This window comes from Anarhichas minor, unplaced genomic scaffold, assembly GCF_050575085.1.
Source record: "Anarhichas minor isolate MPS153535 unplaced genomic scaffold, ASM5057508v1 ptg000074l, whole genome shotgun sequence".
In the NCBI taxonomy this organism is placed as follows: Eukaryota; Metazoa; Chordata; class Actinopteri; order Perciformes; family Anarhichadidae; genus Anarhichas; species Anarhichas minor.
Window position 1 is genome coordinate 9,314,069 of NW_027466520.1, and position 17,044 is coordinate 9,331,112.

Here is a 17,044-nt window from a genome sequence, read left to right on the forward strand (position 1 = left end):
ATCATGATTTATAAAGCCGTTATAAACAATCTATGAATGGTGCCTTCTTAAAAATGTTTACCAAACTTTCTATTTGGTGCTTCTTATCAGTTACCCCAAAGCCACCTAGATACCTTTGACAGAATATTTTATTTTGAAAAAAAAGAAAAACGTAACCGGAAATCAGCATTTGATTCCAACTAGCTTGACAGTGTTGCGCTGATCTCCGTACACAACAATGTAGATCCAGGTAGCCCTCATGACATCACACTGCTTGTTTCCTATCTTGTTCCCTTATGGACGTTTATTCATCACTTCGTCTCGCGCCCTCCGGAGTCTCGCGGACTGGGACCCATGTGGACGCCGATGAGAGAGGAGGACTGCCAACACTACCTGGGGATGAAATGGTCGCGTTCGTTCTGAATCGCATTCTCTCGGTTACATCCAGGCGTCGTCATTGAACTTTTTATTTTAACTTTTTAAAAATGAGGATCTTCGTGTCTCTGCTGAAAAACGCGACCCCCAAAATCGAGTATTACTCCAGATTTTCCCCGTCCCCGCTCTCCATTAAGCAGTTTTTGGATTTCGGTGAGTATAGCGACGCAGCACAGGGCTGTCATCTTGAAGGGAATGCATGACTTGCTGATCGTGAATCCGAGGCCTTACATTGTAATATTGTATTCCCTATTTGTCCACATTCTAAGTGACACGGGCAATCTCTTACTTGTTATTAATAGCGGAGCTCTTCTACAAGCTGCCATGAAACATAATATTTTGGTATGATCACGTGTGGCATCTGAATTGTGTAACAGCACCAACGGTACGTTTCTATGCATGCTGGTGTCTCTGCATGGCATCTTTCCGTTGCAGGTTTGTTTATATGTGGACATGTGACACACTGATTAATCCACGCAGGTGTTTACACACAGACTGTGACAACAACATGATCTGATTCCAGAGCATGAATCACTAGTATTCACTTGTGTCACTTGTCACTTGTGTCAAGTGTCACTTGTTTCGCCTTAAGAAACAGTAATTGTTGATGTCTGAAGAGCAGTGGGGGCAAACGATAGAGGTGTGTTTCAGAAGGGGAACAGATGAGACCTGGTCCACGGGTAGTCAGCAGCGTGCAGAGGTTGTGTCATGCAGGGCTGAGTCAGTATTTGGTGGTGTCACTACCCTATTTTATAGTTTAGGAACACTTCCCCGTATACTGCTGAATCAGAGGGAAGCTGTTGCTTTCAGCAGAGGTGATTAGACATTTCCTTTCATTCTGCGAGATCATCGTGTTTCCCCTCCCCCCCCCCCCAAAGACACCAAAATATAATATGTTACTGTCGCCTCTCTTGAGGTCACTCACAGAGCAACAGAATATCTGCACAACTGGCTTCCTGTAAAGTCTGGCTGCGAACGTTTCTTTGCGTTGTTTTGTGAGACTTTACCGCTGAGCCCCTTTTTCAACAGCTGGAAGAACCTGAAAGCATTTTGCTAAACATGATCTAAAACATAAATTCCCCAAAATACCTTTCCATGACTCCCCCCTCTCTCTACTGGGCAACAAGATTCATGATTTCCTAGAATGGTTCAAGCTAATGTTGGTGGTCAGTAAATGCGGCTCCAGCCAGGGACGGGAGCAGAGTTTAAGGGATCATATTAAAGGTTGAAAATTGAACCTGACTACAGCTCTCAACCACATACTTGAGTAACAGCTGTGTTCGCTGGTGCGTAGAAGCAAAACAAGCAAAACAAACTAAATCTTGATTATGTTTCTTGGCAGTTAAAGTTCATTTTCACAACTGGAACTGTACCAGACTTTGCAGATATTCCAGTCCTTTTCTTTTTTTTTAAAATGGTGTAGCTTTGACAAACAACCAATCTCTTTCTTTTTTTTTTTTTTCAGGCAGGAACAATGCTTGTGAAAAAACGTCCTACATGTTCCTGCGTAAGGAGCTGCCGGTGCGGCTGGCCAACACCATGAGAGAGGTCAACCTGCTGCCTGATAAACTGCTGATCCAGCCCTCCGTCAGACTGGTGCAGAAATGGTGAGACATTTCGACACCGCTCGAGAGATACGCTTTACAACGCGTCCGGACGATAAGGTTTATAGTACAGTGGAATAACCGTTAATAAGTTTCCCTCTGACCTCTTGTTTGCTTTATTAGGTACATGCAGAGCTTTGTGGAGCTGCTGGATTATGAGAACAGGAAACCAGAGGACTGCCAAGCTTTGAATGAGTGAGACAATATTGCCTTGACTAACAATTCATAAATGCAAGTACAGCTTTGTCATCCACCCAGCTGTTGCATGCTGGCTTCATGTCTTGAGTCCGCTGCGGCTAATCCCCGTAGCACACGGTGCACTGTAAGCATGCCAGTGAGATAGAGCTGTCACACATGACTGAGAGACACCAACAGGAATGTGAATAAGTCGGTTTAGAGAACAATAGTGTTGACCTCGAATCGTTTGGTTCAATAGAAATTACAAAAACAGGATGTTCAGCTGATACTCGTCCTGACTGAACATGTTTCTGGCTGACAAAAACGTCAAAAAAATAAATTTATACAAGACTGTTAAACCATTTATTTTGTTATTTTTGAATGATATAAATGTGTGTGTGAGATTTACTAATGAACAACCTCATGGATGAGTGCTTTCATAATTTGGATTTATACTTCCCCCTCATTGCATTTATTCATTTTGTTTTTTAGCTTCCTGGAGCTGTTGATTGAGATCCGTAACCGTCACAACGACGTGGTTCCCACCATGGCCCAGGGAGTCATCGAGTACAAGGAGAAGTTCGGCTTTGACCCCTCCATCAGCAGCAACGTGCAGTACTTCCTCGACCGCTTCTACACCAACCGCATCTCCTTCCGCATGCTCATCAACCAGCACAGTGAGCCTCAAAACCACCGACATGGTTTACTTGGATCGCAAAGCGCACCACTGCCCCGTCCTGGGGTAGCGCGTTCGTTATTGTGACCGACCTGTTTCTGTTTCTGTGCAGCTCTCCTGTTTGGCAACGACACCAACCCTGCCCACCCAAAGCACATAGGCAGTATTGATCCCGCCTGCAGTGTGGCTGAAGTCGTCAGTGGTGAGTTTAAAATCAACAATTACAAGAGCACTGTACTCTATACTCTGTGGGAATACTTTGTTATCTATGGGTTTACATTTCTGGCTTCATTGAAATTAACCTGCATGGTGCTTATTATGGGAAACACAGTTTTATCACCAGTGACACAAATCAGTGCAAGTTCATCTGCACGTAAACGGCGTGTTTACATAATAATAGTTTATAAAAGAGTTCCAGCAGCCCGGACCCCGGCGCTGCACTCTCAGTGACCCGGCCGAGGATCAACGGCTACATTAGTGACCTGTGACAGGAATCCAAACCGTAAACGGTGAAAGTTCTCCGCTTGTTCGGCCCCTGACTTCGTTGTTTCGCCTCTTCTATCAGATGCCTACGACACAGCCAAGATGCTGTGCGAGAAGTACTACTTGGCTGCTCCCGAGCTGAAGATTGAGGAGTTCAACAGTAAGAGATTTTGTATTTAATGCTTCGTGATTTCCACCGTTTCTCTCCGTAATCTGTCCCACAGCTGTAGCCGAGCAATGTGGAGTCCCAATTTAGTGCCGTTGTGGTCACATTCACCATCTTATTTACTTCAAAATAACTAGCTTTTCATTCTTGTCTTCCAGTCAAGGCCCCCGAAAAGCCCATCCAGGCGGTGTATGTGCCCTCTCATCTGTTTCACATGCTGTTTGAACTCTTCAAGGTGAGCGGTGCAGCATCAGTGGCCGAAACCTAGCTATAGTGCTCTTTTAACGTAAATAAATTGCAACCTGACTACAATTGCATCAGGACTTGTGCTGAGCTAAGTTAATTAACTCTGTGGGTGTTTGCAGAACTCAATGAGAGCCACAGTGGAGCTCCATGAGAACAGTGAAGAGGGATTACCGCCAGTCAAGGCAAAGGTCACTCTGGGCAAAGAGGATCTTTCCATAAAGGTAAATCAAGACACAAGTGCACACATGATTAGACAAATACTCGTGGGCCTCTCGCTCCATCTCTCCCATGTTCCGTCTTCAGATCAGTGACAGAGGAGGAGGAGTTCCTCTGAGGAAGATCGACCGTCTGTTTAACTACACGTACTCCACTGCTCCTACACCCAGCCTGGAGCCGGGAGTTGTCCCATTGGTACACACACACACATAAAATCAAATCAGTGTTGACCATGGTGACCGTTTCCAACCATTTTTAGCCCATATATTTTTATTTATGTCTCGACAGCTGGGAAATTAACTTCTGTCACTCTCCCTCCCCATCCAGGCTGGTTTTGGCTACGGTTTGCCAATTTCTAGGCTCTATGCCCGATACTTCCAGGGGGACCTGAAACTTTACTCCATGGATGGCGTTGGCACTGATGCTGTAATCTATCTGAAGGTAAAGTCAGCTGGTCAAATGTTTTTCTTTCTCCCAAAGACAGATAGGTCGGAGTTTAAAGGGACATTCGGTCCAAAATCTAAAATACATATTTTTGCTCTTACCCATAGTGCTATCTATCAGCCTAGATTGTTGTGGTACAAGTTGCAGAGTGTTGGAGGTATCGGGCGTAGAGGTGTCTGCCTTGTCTCAGGTATAATAGGACTAAATGTCACTCGGCTTGAGGTGCTCAAAGCGCTGAAAAAATGTATTTGGAAAACTCAACAGCACTGTCTCCTTCCAGAAATCATAAACCGGGTTACTCAACATAATACAAAGACCTTTTTGTGAGCAGTTTCATATCTGAACTATTTTCTTTCCAGACCCGCCAACCGTATCACCGCGCAGAAAGAAGCGTGCATCTATACTCGATACAGCTAGCTCACCCGGCGCTTCTGAGCTAGCTGACGTTACAGCTCAGCCCGAGGGGCACGCCATTAAAGTTTGCATTTTGCAAGCACAAGCCTCTCGTCCATGAGTTAGATGCATGCTTCCTTCTGTGCACTTTTGAGCACCACAAAGCCGAGTGCCATCTAATTCTATTATACTCTAGAGAGAAGGCAGACATCTCTACGGCCGATACCTCCAACACTCGGCTAGATGCGAAGATTGTCACCACGCTCATCTGTCTGTTAAGAATGACGCTAGAGCTAGAAGACGCTTAGCTTAGCATAAAGACTGCAGGCTAGGTGAAACAGCTAGCAAACATGACGTACCCGCACCTCTAAAGCTTATAACCTGACATGTTTTACCTCTTCTATTTAATCCGTACAATAATCCAAGTGTCGGTGTCAGCTAGCTGTTTCCCCTCGCTGCCAATATTTATGCTAAGCTAACTCTTCATTCAAAGTCAAATGACCGTGATTTCTCACTGTGTTTTGTTCCTCCATCTGAAGGCCCTTTCCAGTGAGTCCTTCGAGCGGCTGCCTGTCTTCAACAAGTCGGCGTGGCGGCATTATAAGACCACCCCCGAGGCCGACGACTGGAGCAACCCCAGCAAAGAGCCGCGCGATGCCAGCAAGTCCAAATACAAAGCCAACAGATAAACGCCACCTGACCCCGCTAACCCTACCCTCTGCTGGCAGACCCAAATGCTCGCACTCTGCCCCGGTGCATGTCAGATGAAAGGTTGCCCTTGGGTAAATGTTTGGTTTATGATCAGACTTGCCTTTAAATTCCGGTGGTTAAAGCTTTGGAAAAGATACATGACCTTGACGTATATCTGTATACCCAATGGCAATGGCATTCATCAGCGTAGCTTTCATTTTTGTGGCATTGACCCCTGGCTCTCTCAAGATGAACCTCTTGTGAATCTTTCACTAATGTTGGCTCCATTTCCTCCTCTATCAGGCCGTTGCTATCAGCTAAATTCACCGTATCTCCTTCACCTCTCCCTCTGTCTCATGCGCAGTTTGGCCCGGCTCCTCTTTGCTGACGAGGCCGCTGCTCCCTGTGGCTGGGTAAGCCTCACGCTGCTGATCGAGTGTCTTTCTCACCATCAGTGAAGGCTTGTATTCCGTTTCACCCTCTCGGAACACAAGCAGGGTCATGGGGTTTGAGTTTCAGAGCGAATTGGAAAGAGTAGGAGGTTTCATTTCCTTCCTTTTGGAAGACACTTTTGACAGAACGCACAATTAGGCCAGTGTGTCATTGGCATAGTAAAGAGCTGTTCTGTATTGAAGCCAGGACAGGATTTCCTATAGATTAGAGAAAATGATAACTCTTTTGGGAAAAATATAGAAAGCGATGCATCATTTTAAATATCTCGACATCGAGAAGTTTTTTTTAAATTGTTTTTTTTAAGAGAGAAAGCCTTATTTCTAGAATATTTAAGAAAATCTGCCTTGAAGGCTGAACTGGAAGTTTATTTATAATAGGAGAATGTAAGAGAAAAAATTAGTATTTTTTTAAAATAAATGTTTCCACTTTACTCAAAGAAGACAATACTGACCCTCATCAGACATTCCTGCTTGCAAAGCTCTGCACCCTGATTTAACAACTACTAAAGGACCCAAGGAGCATCTTTAGGATGCTTGTAAAATGCCTGGCAGCTTCAACCACACCAGCAAGAAGCATTGTGTGAAACCCTCACAGAGAAGGATGGACCTGTCTCATCTGACGAGGATTATAAAAGTGTGAATACGTCATCGCATCTCCTTTCTACACTGGCAAACATTTTGCCATGTGGTGGATACGCAACATAAGCTCAAAGCTCGGACTTGCTACCCTAACAGTGCTTCATCCATTCAGCTTGGTGTCTCAGTTGTAGTGTTACTAATCCATACTGTCTTCTGAATGAGTTTGAACAAAGCTTGTGTCTTTTAAAATGGTTGCTTTTTGTATTCATCGCCATGAGTGGAAGTGAAAGAATTGGAAGATAAATCCAGAGGGAATTGATACCTGACAGGTTTTAACTTATTTTATCCTGGATAACAGCTTTTCTCTAGTTTTTTCTAAAAGTTTGGCAACAGTTCACCGCATTTCCTTTTTGTAAACAAAAGGAAATCGAGCATTGTTGGGAAACGCCAACTGGGGAAATTGCATGTGGCCAAAGGAGCCGCTAATCTCTTGGTAAACCATCCAAATGTTTGAAACATGAATCATATTCGGGAACATTTTAGTGCACTTACTACTACTAAACCTTCACAGAGATATATCTCATTCAATTCCCTTCATTCCAATCATTTCAGACCTCTTATCAAGAATCTTCTTTTGCAAATAGAAGAAATGAAACACGGCCCAAAACCATTTTGTCAAGAATTTGAATAATCTGAAGTGACTTCCTTCTCTCGTCTCCTTTAGCGCCATCTGATGTGCAAAGAAAGAAGTGTAGATGAAGAACACAGTATGGAAAGCACCCCCCATCCTGTAGCGTTTCCCCCGCCTTTCAGCCTCACTGAAAGGTTTCACCACTGCCAAAGCCTTCGTAACCTGCCAAGTCTCACTGCGTGATGCTCAAAGTTCACACCTTCGTGAAAGCTTCAATTCCAGTTGTGTGATTTAGAGTACTCAACCTTTACTGTTAAAGACTGTCTTCTGTTCCTCTGGTATATTAGAAAATATCACGTATACAACTGTTGATGATGTGTTTGCTGTACATGAAGCCAGTGTGGAGCGATCGCTCTGTTTTTCTATCCTACTGTACCTCCAGCTTAAACAGATGTATGCTCGCTGCGGAGGTGGGTCACACAAAGATATGCAATTAATGCGACATCCAAAAAAAAGGTGACAGGGCAGTTTAGTTAATGTGATTCAGCATGAGATCAACTTGTCAAACCCGACAATAAAGAAAACTGCTTTTGTGTGCGAAATGCAGTTTGACTCGCATTCAGTTTTAGATTTTTTGATTTATTTACATATCAAGCCGTTTGAACATTGAAATTTAAAAAATAAAAAAAGACACACTTTCCCAAAGTTTGTACATATAGTGCAGATCAACATGTAGTGCGTACAGGACATTTAGGTCTCTACATTGCATTAGGGTATTAATTGTATTGTTGGGGTGGAAGAGAGGTCTGCGCCGGCCTGGCATGAGTGAGCAGACCTGAGCTAATAAAGAAAAGTTCTAACATTACATTTCCAATAATAATATCAAATAAAACATTAGGCTGATGATCCGGCTTTTGAGGAGCTGACAGTTCACCTGGAGGGCTTCAATTATTGTTTATTTCAAGTATCATCCGAGTCCTATAGAGAAAGGCTGCATCTCCAAGTTTTCTGGGTTTGATTGACAGCTGACATCAAATTCCAAAGAGCAAGAATGTCTGCTAAAGGTCGATAGACAAAACATGGCAAACTGTCAAAAAAATGCATGGCTTTATTGACGCTGAAAATCCACAAATGCTTCTACCTATGGATTAGACGGTGATGTTTGTGTGGCCTACTGAATGACTGCGACGATGAAGGATTTGTGTGTGTTGTATCGCACGATGTGACTAGAACTCAGAGTGGTTACATTGACTCTCTACTGTAGGTGTGGTCTCAAAAGACTCACTTTACATTCAAGAAGCTAATAAAAGGCTGTTGTTTTTTTCTGTCTCATCACAATCAATAGGCGCAGTCCAAGACTCGAGTCTAAAGGGGCTTGTTTTAGTGTCTAATTCTATCACAGACCTTGTTTCCGTATTCATTTAAAAATGTATTTTTTTTCATATGAACTTTACAACTAGGATTATATTGCTTGTTTCAAACAAAGCTGTACAACCGAGGTGATTCATTTGTCTTTCACTGGAGCTGTTTTGGATGCGTTTCAGGATCATGCAGGCTGCTATTCCCACAGGCTCGTTTTAATTCCTTATGATTTTCTGAGGGATTAGTTTTAAACTGTGGTAGTGGTCACAACAGTAGCGTGGGAACGAGTGACTCAACGATTGTGGATCACTTATTTAATATAAGTCGCCAGCCATTTATACTAAAATGTGCCGACACTTCTGCTAATCTACGGTGTGCAGTGTCTTTTCTTTAATTCACAGTGCTCCGTTCAACAAGCACTCAATTACTCAGTGTAGGAATGAATCCAGTTCCTGTCAATTCACATGAGCTGTTGAGCTGAACATCACACACACAGTGTTCTGTAACTTTGTGCCTATTCACATCTGGTGGTCACAGAAGTTACACGAAATCTTTGCATCTTAAAAAAAAAAAAAGCTGAAGTAGACAGAAAAAGGACAAAAAACAATGAGGTGATATTATGGTCAGGCTGTTGGACAGTCTCTATATCAGCACTGGACAAATCCAAAGCAAATCCTCTGAAAGATGCTGCAAAGCATTCTGGACCTTCTTACGATATGCGACACTGTTCGTAAATCCTCTTCTTCCCTTGTCTTTCGTCTGTCTGCTTTGGTTGCCCACACAGCTGAGACAGTGATGGCTTCTTAGCTCCGCAGCATAGAACTTCATTTCCCATGATCCTCGTCTGCCTTGCATTTTAGCAACTCCCTTAAGGATAACCGTTTCAGTATCCAGCCAGTGTTTTGTGTTGTGTTTGTGTGTGAGCAGTTCTCAGGCAGTGTACTGTGAGTGAAGTGTGTGTGTGTGTGTGTGTATATACATGTGTGTGTGTGTTCAACAATCCGTTTACTTCTCATCTTCATCACCTTCACTCATGCTGCTTAGAGAGGCCGATGCTCCTTTGGGGGAGGTTGGGGGCGAGGGCCGTGCATTGTGCCAGCGGGCGGGGGGAGACGGGGGTGAGGGAGAGCGCAGGGGGGACAGTTCTCGGGGAGGACTGTTGCAGGGCGACTCTCGGGGGGACAGAGCGTAGGACAGCATCCGTCCACTGCGCTCCTGAAACACCTGTTTCTGTTCAGGGACGCCGGGGAGAAAGAGAGTGAACGTTAGCGCGCACGCGGCACAAAGGTCCAAGCATCAAAGGCCTGTTTTTAATAGCACATGCTATCTGATCAATATGACAATAAGTAATCCAGTGACGATGAAGACAGAGATTATAATGACGGTTATATAAAGTGTTACTTACCCAAGTCCCATCAGGTCCAAAAAGTTCTAGGAAGTTGCCTATAAACTCTCTGGATTTCTCTTCCCACTTCTGAATGAGGTCGTGGCTCTTCTCCTCCACGCGGTAAACAAAGTGTTTGCTCTTCTCCTCGACCGTGCGAACCTTCTCCTTCATTCGGTCCACTTGGTTCTGCAGCCGGTACTTCTTCTCCTGAGGGGATTCAATGTTGAGGAAAAGCCAATTAAGCTCAGTGTTACAAGTGAGCACATCCACACATACACAGAGGGATGTCTTCCATTGTAACAATGGTGGTGACCTGTAGAACCATGCTCTTACGTTGATGTAGCTGACGTTGAGCTCCTTGGCCGTGTAGCCACGTTGGAGGTTGCGCCGCGCGTAGACGTCATAGTCTCTGACAATTCTGGTGATCAATTCAGAAGTCGAGATTCCTTCTGTCCGTTGTGTGGGCACAAACATCCCTGGAAGACCACGCGCAGAAACAACACACGGAATTTGAAAACTGCCCGATATGTATTTGTATTTATCATCCTGTCATCACACACTGACCTGCCTCCTTGATGTGTTTATAAACGTCTTCACTCCCTGCTGAGGAGTAGGGGATGTCATCGTGAGCCACAAAATCGATCTGAGGAACATAAACATACAGTTGTACAGTTTTGCAAAATATACATATTTAAAGTAGTGTCCCATCTTAGGGGTTCTCGTATAAGGCTCTAAAAGAGCGTCCTCTTAAGAGCTTATCACAAAGAACAGAGTGCAACTTTTAAGGTATACTTCTATATTTAGCCGATATGTTGATGGCTATGAAATCCGCTTTATGTATTTATCATTTTGGGTTTGAATAATTCTCACACACACAAGTGAGATATTTTATCTGCACACCGAAAACTCCTTTGTTCCAGTGTCCAAGTAGCGGACAGTTGTGCAAACTTTCATCCCCCAGTGTTGTTTTGAGTTGTTGATGAGCTGATTGATTCTTAATAACTCGCCTTCCTCTAAAATATGCTTTAAACGTTTATCATTGTTGTATTATTTTCTAAAATAGTACATTACCTGCAGCCTCCGACTCATGGTAACCAGGTATTAGTGACTTCTGGACTGCCTATAACATCTCTACTTTTAGCGCGAAAAGGTTTTGTAGATGACTCTGGGGAGTTCTAAAGTTAGAAGTGTCACGCCCCATATTTTGCAGGTGTTCCTCCAAACTCAGCTAGGAGCTACTTGTGGCCTTAGAATGTGGTTACAGCCCCTGGATGTGCTTCATGCACAGTTTGACCCTCAGAGACTGCAAACAACCACACAGACGCACCTTGTGTTTCTCCAGGAACTCCGGTGTCAGAGTCCAGGGTGCGTCTCTCAAAACCTCGTCGACATAGCGGCAGTGTCTCAACGCTTCGTAACGCTCAATCTCCGTCATAACTGTGAAACCCTTGTACTTATGGGTCAGCTCATCACTGCACACTGTTCCAAGCACATGGGAGGGAAAGCACACAAAACATCAGAAGCACGTTAGTTCCCAATCAGACAACTCTGTAGGTGTTATTTTGAGCAGTGGATTTTTAGTGTGTGTGTGTGTGTGTGTGTGTGTGGCCTACCTCCTACTATAAGGTAGGTGTTGGGAAAGAGGTTCTTGGCCTGCATGAGAGCGCGAGCGTGCCCAGAGTGGAACAGGTCAAAGATGCCATCTGCGTAGACTCTGACCGGCCGGTCCACTGAAAGCACACAGCAACACATGTATCATCACCTACTGCAGCAGTATCAGTGAGAGGAGAGTGATGGCGGTGACACTGTACCAACAGCGATGATGGTGACACTGTACCAACAGTGATGATGGTGACACTGTACCAATACCAACAGCAGTTGTAGTACAGTATCATTTCAGAAAAAGTCGCAGTAACTTTAGCATCACTATAGTAAAATATATCAGTGGTAAGAGTAGTTTTGGTGATAGTGATACTAAAGGAGTAGCACCAGCAGTTGTAGCAGTAGTTGTTAGTAGGAGGAGCTTCAGAGGAAGTAGTTGACACAGTAGCAGAAGTAGTTAGTAACATAGTAACATTACAGTATGATAGTAGAAAATGTAGCAGTAACAGTAATAGTAATGGAAATGAATCAGAGTAGGAAGTGAGCCGGAGGAGGTCTACTGTACCTGGGGTGCCTCTGCGGGCCTGAGCGATGGTGAGCTTCTCATGAGGGGCGCGACAATCACAACTGGTCTCCCTGGCAAAGATGGCGGGCTTAGTCAGAGTCTGAGAAGGAGAGAAGGAGGAAGAGACTGGGTACAAATGTCTTATTTTGGAGGACGGATGAACGTAGGAGACTGAAGTTCATCTAACACACCCCCATCCCTTCAAGTTCACGGTATCACTCTGTTTCCATGCTCATTCCTATTACAGTAACCTCCATTAAGGTATTGACCTGCTCCACATTGGGACAATGGATTGAGAGACAGACAGCCCTGCACTCAGTGTTATTGATCGCTCTGTGTGTGTGTGTGTGTGTGTGTGAGCAGATACTTCTGCATGTGTAGCCTATGTGTGTATTAACATGTGGCAGAGAACAAGGGCAGGGCTATTGGTCTGCTGTAGAAAGGCCTCTCAGGAATTAGCTCAAATTCAAAGGGAAGAATAAGATAGGAGAGGCAGCAGACTTCCAGTGGACAGGAAGAAAACAATTATCATTTTCAAAATAAAATACATTTAAATTCAGCAGGTAAAGAAAGAATAAAAAGACAGTGGGAAACAGAAACAAAGACAAACAAGGACAAAGGATTATAAGATGATATTTGTCACAGCTACATCAAGGTTAAAGTGTGTGTGAGCCTGCCTGAAGATTTGTCTTTGTATGCCATCTGTTGACTACAGGGAGTATTTACTGAATGTCATTCACACCAATACATTATAATCAGAGTCTGCACAGAGCAGAAAGCTGTGGGAGTGTGAGCGGAGGATGAAAAAAAAAATGGAAATACATTCGGCCTCTGTGGAAAACGCAGGCAGCTGACGTCAACATATCCTTGAACAGTCTGGCATGACATGTTCCACGGACGCAGACAAGGACAGTCAAATATCAGACCGGCGGTTTCAAATAACAGTGCACTAAGTACACAGTAAGTGTGACACTTAACAGGTGAATTTGCTTTAAAAAAATGAAGCTTTCTTAATGCGAAGGTTATTCAAATAACAGCTAGACGTTATACTGAGATGTTGTGACTTTTAATCGCAGGTTTTTCACAGATTCTTGCGATAATACTTAAGTACTGTAATTTGATGAGAAGCCTGCCACACTGAGGACAGTTCCAATCTCTGCATGAAATTCAACAACATAGGCTATAAACAGGTGACCTCTTCAGAGTTATAAAGTATTAACAGGCCAGGATTAATAATGCAGACAAGGAGAGCTCTGATAAGCAAACATAAACATCTGGGAGGTGTTATGTCCGTGCTGCAGCTTGTTCAACCCACCTGTTCTGTTTGGGACGTCTTAAGCAGCTCAGAACATACTTTGACTTGTTTTGTCATCTTGATACTGCACGGAAATTTCCAATTTTTTAAAGAATTGCTGATAAAAAAATATTTTGAACTGACGACATTTTGCAGAGGTCAACACAGAAAATGACAAAAGCTATAAAACTAAAATATTGACTTTGTTTCTGTGATTGATTGAAGTCTAACAAGAAGTTTGACCTATTTGGGGTCTGACCCCTCCCCCCCATCATGTCTGACTGAAGCCATCAATATTTAGGATAACATTGTACCGTTTCTCTGAGTGTGAACTACTTTTTGGCAAACAAAATGATGATGTTCACACATAACCCAGATAAGATACAAAACACATCATATTTCCTATTTTGGTTAATAATGACGCCTTACACTAATTTTTGTTTTACCAATTTCTGTGTTTTTCTATCACAACGTGCTCTACGGTCTGCTGGAGTCGATGCACTGCCATTTCACTTTCACTTCATTCTTATGTATCGCTTAAAAATCAGAGCTGTGTGCAGCAACTAACAGGTCAGGCTATTGAATGTGGAAAAGTGGATTTTAATTGTCGTGCACGCTAACTAACAGAATATATGAAAGCAGGTAACACATAAGCAGGTAAAGAGTTACATCTACAAGAGGAAAATAAAGGAGGTATTCGTTTTTAACATTGCCATAGATGTGAGACTCCTTTTATTTGGTTTGTACGTCCCATTTCCTTTGAACATTTTGTCCAGTCATGTTAAATGTTTGAATTCCTCTCTCCGTTTCCATTAGAGAGGTATCAGACCTCAATGCTAGCCATCTGAGCTACAACAACAACAACAACAAAAAGCAGCAGAGAGGTTGTGGATAGGGAGCACCCTCGTCTCCCATGATTCCCTGGGCACTGTGAGAACAGAGAGAGGTGGCGTATAAACCCTCAGCAGATGGCAAAGCTTAAACCTGCTGACCAGGGGCTCACAGGCCTATCAGGGCGAGCGGCGTGAGCGTGCACAGAAAAGCCCACTCTGGCACGAGCAAAGAACATCTGGCATAGGAAGGATTAAAGCAGGGGGGGGGGGGGGGAAAGGCCCAAAAAACCCCACAGGGATAGAGGGCAAGAGAAAACACCGGCAGTGAAGATCAGACAGCTTCACAAGAATAGAGACGGTTGGAGTGAAGACAGAGGAGAGTAAAAGGCAACGATGGGCCATTTGGAGGACACAGACAGTAATGCCAGGATGAGGAATTACACTAAAGAAGAAGAGAATATCCAGATACAAGAGGCTCTCCTAACTGCCGCAATGTCCCCTCCAGCAGGTCATTCATGCTGTTTGGTCCATTGTGTAAATCGCCCCCCCCCCCCCCCCCCCCCCCCCTCCTTCTTTGACCACACTCACACTCTGTCCACTCAGCATTCTGAGCATAGCCTCATGATGCTATAGGGGATCTGTTTCATAACAGGGGAGGAAGCAGGACCCTTTGTCTTCCTCTCCCTCCCTGTCACACACTCACACACACACACACACACACTGCAAGACATGAACACGCAAGAAAACACACACATCCAAAATGCCCTACCGTCCGGGGATGGGGGCAGGTGTGCTCAAGCTCCTCCATGATTCCCAAAGACTCATGGGATGCGGCTGTGGTCCCTCTGTAATGTGACTCAGCATCAGTGAGAGGCTGCCTTCTCTCCTCACCACTCTGTCTCTTTCTCCTTCCTCTGTTTCCCCGCCCACTCCCTGCTCTGCCTCTCTGTCTGTCCTCCCCTCTACTCCTCCTCCTCCACCACCCCTCTGATCCCCTGCTGCAGAGAGAAGGGGGGAGGCAGTGAAGAGGTCTCACGCTGCAGCTTTTTCTCGGTACCACAAAAGGGACGAGCTTTGCTCTCAATTTGATGCTCTTGCAAATAGATTCAGTTAAAAGCATCCGAGGTTCATTCGGGTATTGTTTCAATTGTGCTACTCTCTAACGGCTGCTTAGCATTCATTCAACCCATAGAGGCATTGCATTTGTGTCAGAAATATACAGGTAAATCTGGCATCAGTGGTACAGATGTTCAGTAAGACTGATGGCTGTGCAAAAACAAGGGATGGAAACCCCTATAATCGATTGCCCTGTTGTTAAAATTGTATCATTGCTATGCTTTGTTATGTGGAAGTGACACATTCAATACACTTGATGTGGAGTCAGTCATCAATCATGTATGTGTAACTGTGGGAATATTATCACTTCAGTGCAGAAATGAGGCACGTAAGCAGAAATACATGAATAGTATTTATCTGTCCAGGATTATATTGTGTGAGTGAGTCACTGTTTCAATAGACGATCTTCGTACGCAGAGCCGGAGAGCTCTCGCCATGGCGACGGAAAAAGAGGAGAGAGCTCCAAGAAAGGACCAATCAGGGAGAAGATACAGCAGTCTATTAGTATAAGCAGTGAGGATTGGTAGAGTGGTCCATAGCACCATCAGTGAGATGATACTGAGTATCACTGCTTATTTATTCACTTGTGGGCGATCAAGTTTCCAAGAGATTAGAAAGAAATTAAGAAACTATTGTTATTAAAGTTCCCTTTCTATAAGGCTTAGCTTCCAAATGGATCTAATAGCCGATAATTATTATAGTTGGAAGAAAAATAATTCAATCAAAAAACATCTACAATGTCAGTGATAGGCTAACCATATTAGTGACCTTATTATATATTGTTAAGCTTAATATTTAGCACGTTCAACGTATCCTGCTGGATCCAGTGGAAGCTGCCGTTTTAGCCATCACAGTCACACCCATCTGTGAGTGGTCTGCTCTGCTTGTCAGACTACAGACAATAGTATATTTTCTATTTGGCACCTGTACATATTAAAATTGGGTGTCATTAGAAGCTTCAGACTACACTCACTAAGCTTGTTTTCCCTTTTCCCACCACAGGGCAGCCTACTTGGAAAGCATCCCGGTTGCCGTTGGCGGCTGGACTTGCATAACTATGTAGAACTGATTAAAACCGAAACTTTCATGCGTCCTTACCTTTAGTGGTCCTCTTCTGCAACAAAGAGGCGCAACAACTGCGCAACCGGAATGCGCTCTGCTGCGTCGCTGTTTCACCATAGTGTCCAAAAAACAAAAAAAATAAAATGATGCAGGTCTAAAGTAAATAATTAGTTTACCGCTTGCTCGTCTGTCTGGTTTCTCTTTGGTATACGGCTGTCCCTTTCTCCAGCACAGCGGGCAAGAGCAGCAGCGGGACGGTCAGCCCGTCTGTCCAGTCTGTCCAACAGGACAGATCAGCTGCTCACCGCTGATGAGCTGCGACAGTATGGGCCACGGTCCATTTAGCAGACCGTACAGTAGACCATCCGGCTATTTATTACACTGTACATTCATGAAACCTCTTTCTACATGTAGGCTACGACCTTAAGCGTGCAATCTGCGACTAATAGCCTAATTAGAAATTAGTGAACTGTGTTTTACAAAACAAAAATGATAAAACACAATGATAAAACAACAAATGTTAACCCACAAGTAGACAGTTCATACTGTACACAAATATACTAACATACACACACTTTTTGTTTTGCCACTGAAGTAACATGATAAAGTGGCCATAAACCCACCATACTGTAGGCTAGTGTAAAATAGGCTG

At 43.9% G+C, this 17,044-nt stretch overlaps 3 protein-coding genes across 5 annotated transcripts in view; 2 read left to right on the forward strand and 1 right to left on the reverse strand.

The window, feature by feature from the left end:
• Positions 1-171: 171 nt before the first annotated feature.
• On the forward strand, positions 172-8,492 carry pdk3a (pyruvate dehydrogenase kinase, isozyme 3a). Of its 3 annotated transcripts, none has more exons than XR_012949396.1 (12): positions 172-567; positions 1,880-2,021; positions 2,142-2,213; positions 2,688-2,872; positions 2,984-3,073; positions 3,437-3,514; positions 3,679-3,755; positions 3,886-3,987; positions 4,070-4,177; positions 4,310-4,423; positions 5,359-5,922; positions 7,265-8,492. XR_012949396.1 is itself a non-coding variant. In XM_076080169.1 (12 exons), exons 1-12 carry the CDS (start codon positions 465-467, stop codon positions 7,297-7,299), a joined length of 1,227 nt encoding a protein of 408 aa, XP_075936284.1. In that variant the 5' UTR covers positions 172-464; the 3' UTR covers positions 7,300-8,492. The 3 variants fall into 3 exon arrangements, 1 of the variants encoding a protein (XP_075936284.1); XR_012949397.1 differs by having other exon boundaries at positions 5,359-5,601; XM_076080169.1 differs by having other exon boundaries at positions 5,359-5,479.
• A 955-nt stretch (positions 8,493-9,447) lies between these two features.
• pcyt1ba (phosphate cytidylyltransferase 1B, choline a) lies at positions 9,448-16,756 on the reverse strand. The gene is made up of 8 exons (XM_076080170.1): positions 16,429-16,756; positions 12,081-12,187; positions 11,534-11,676; positions 11,248-11,399; positions 10,485-10,563; positions 10,254-10,396; positions 9,939-10,127; positions 9,448-9,763 (listed from the first exon to the last, which is right to left on the reverse strand). The coding sequence occupies exons 1-8, from the start codon at positions 16,507-16,509 to the stop codon at positions 9,539-9,541; spliced, it is 1,119 nt and encodes a 372-aa protein (XP_075936285.1). The 5' UTR covers positions 16,510-16,756; the 3' UTR covers positions 9,448-9,538.
• pola1 (polymerase (DNA directed), alpha 1) overlaps positions 9,673-17,044 on the forward strand; it is a 52,440-nt gene continuing 45,068 nt past the window's right edge. The window contains exon 1 of the mRNA XM_076080168.1: positions 9,673-14,722. The gene's annotated coding sequence lies outside the window, so the exon portion shown is untranslated. The remainder of the gene's footprint in view (positions 14,723-17,044) is intronic.